The 364-nt window shown below is 53.0% G+C and overlaps 1 protein-coding gene across 1 annotated transcript in view; it reads left to right on the top strand.

The window, feature by feature from the left end:
• LOC119581956 (microfibril-associated glycoprotein 4-like) overlaps nucleotides 1-364 on the top strand; it is a gene marked incomplete in the record, with an annotated part of 40,859 nt that overhangs the window by 13,882 nt on the left and 26,613 nt on the right. The window contains 1 exon segment of the mRNA XM_037930136.1: nucleotides 5-200. Within this exon segment, the coding sequence (XP_037786064.1) occupies nucleotides 5-200 (196 nt within the window).

Below are 364 nucleotides of genomic sequence, written 5' to 3' on the forward strand. Positions count from 1 at the left end.
ACAGGGCGCGGCATCGGCGGCGGCGACCCCCGGCGGCACGGGCGAACACATCGCAGGAGGCGGCGAGGCCCTGGGCGGCCTGGACCCGGCGGGCCTGTCGCAGCTGCGCCGGACGGTCCGCCAGATCGTGTCCGAGCAGTCGCAGGTCAAGCCGGCCAACTCCTCAGGGTCGAGGACGCGCGAGGTCTATGATTTTACAAGTGAGCACCACCTCTTCGTTTCATTTTTTCCTTTCCGGTGTTATCTATTTTTTTCTTACTTTTTTTTATTTCAAAGCTTTATTTTTATATTTCTTTTAATCTTTTGGCTTTCGTTGTCTTTCTTTCTCGTTTATTCGTATTTTTTTTACTTACCGTGTGCCTCT

Source organism: Penaeus monodon, chromosome 15, assembly GCF_015228065.2.
Source record: "Penaeus monodon isolate SGIC_2016 chromosome 15, NSTDA_Pmon_1, whole genome shotgun sequence".
Lineage (NCBI taxonomy): Eukaryota > Metazoa > Arthropoda > Malacostraca > Decapoda > Penaeidae > Penaeus > Penaeus monodon.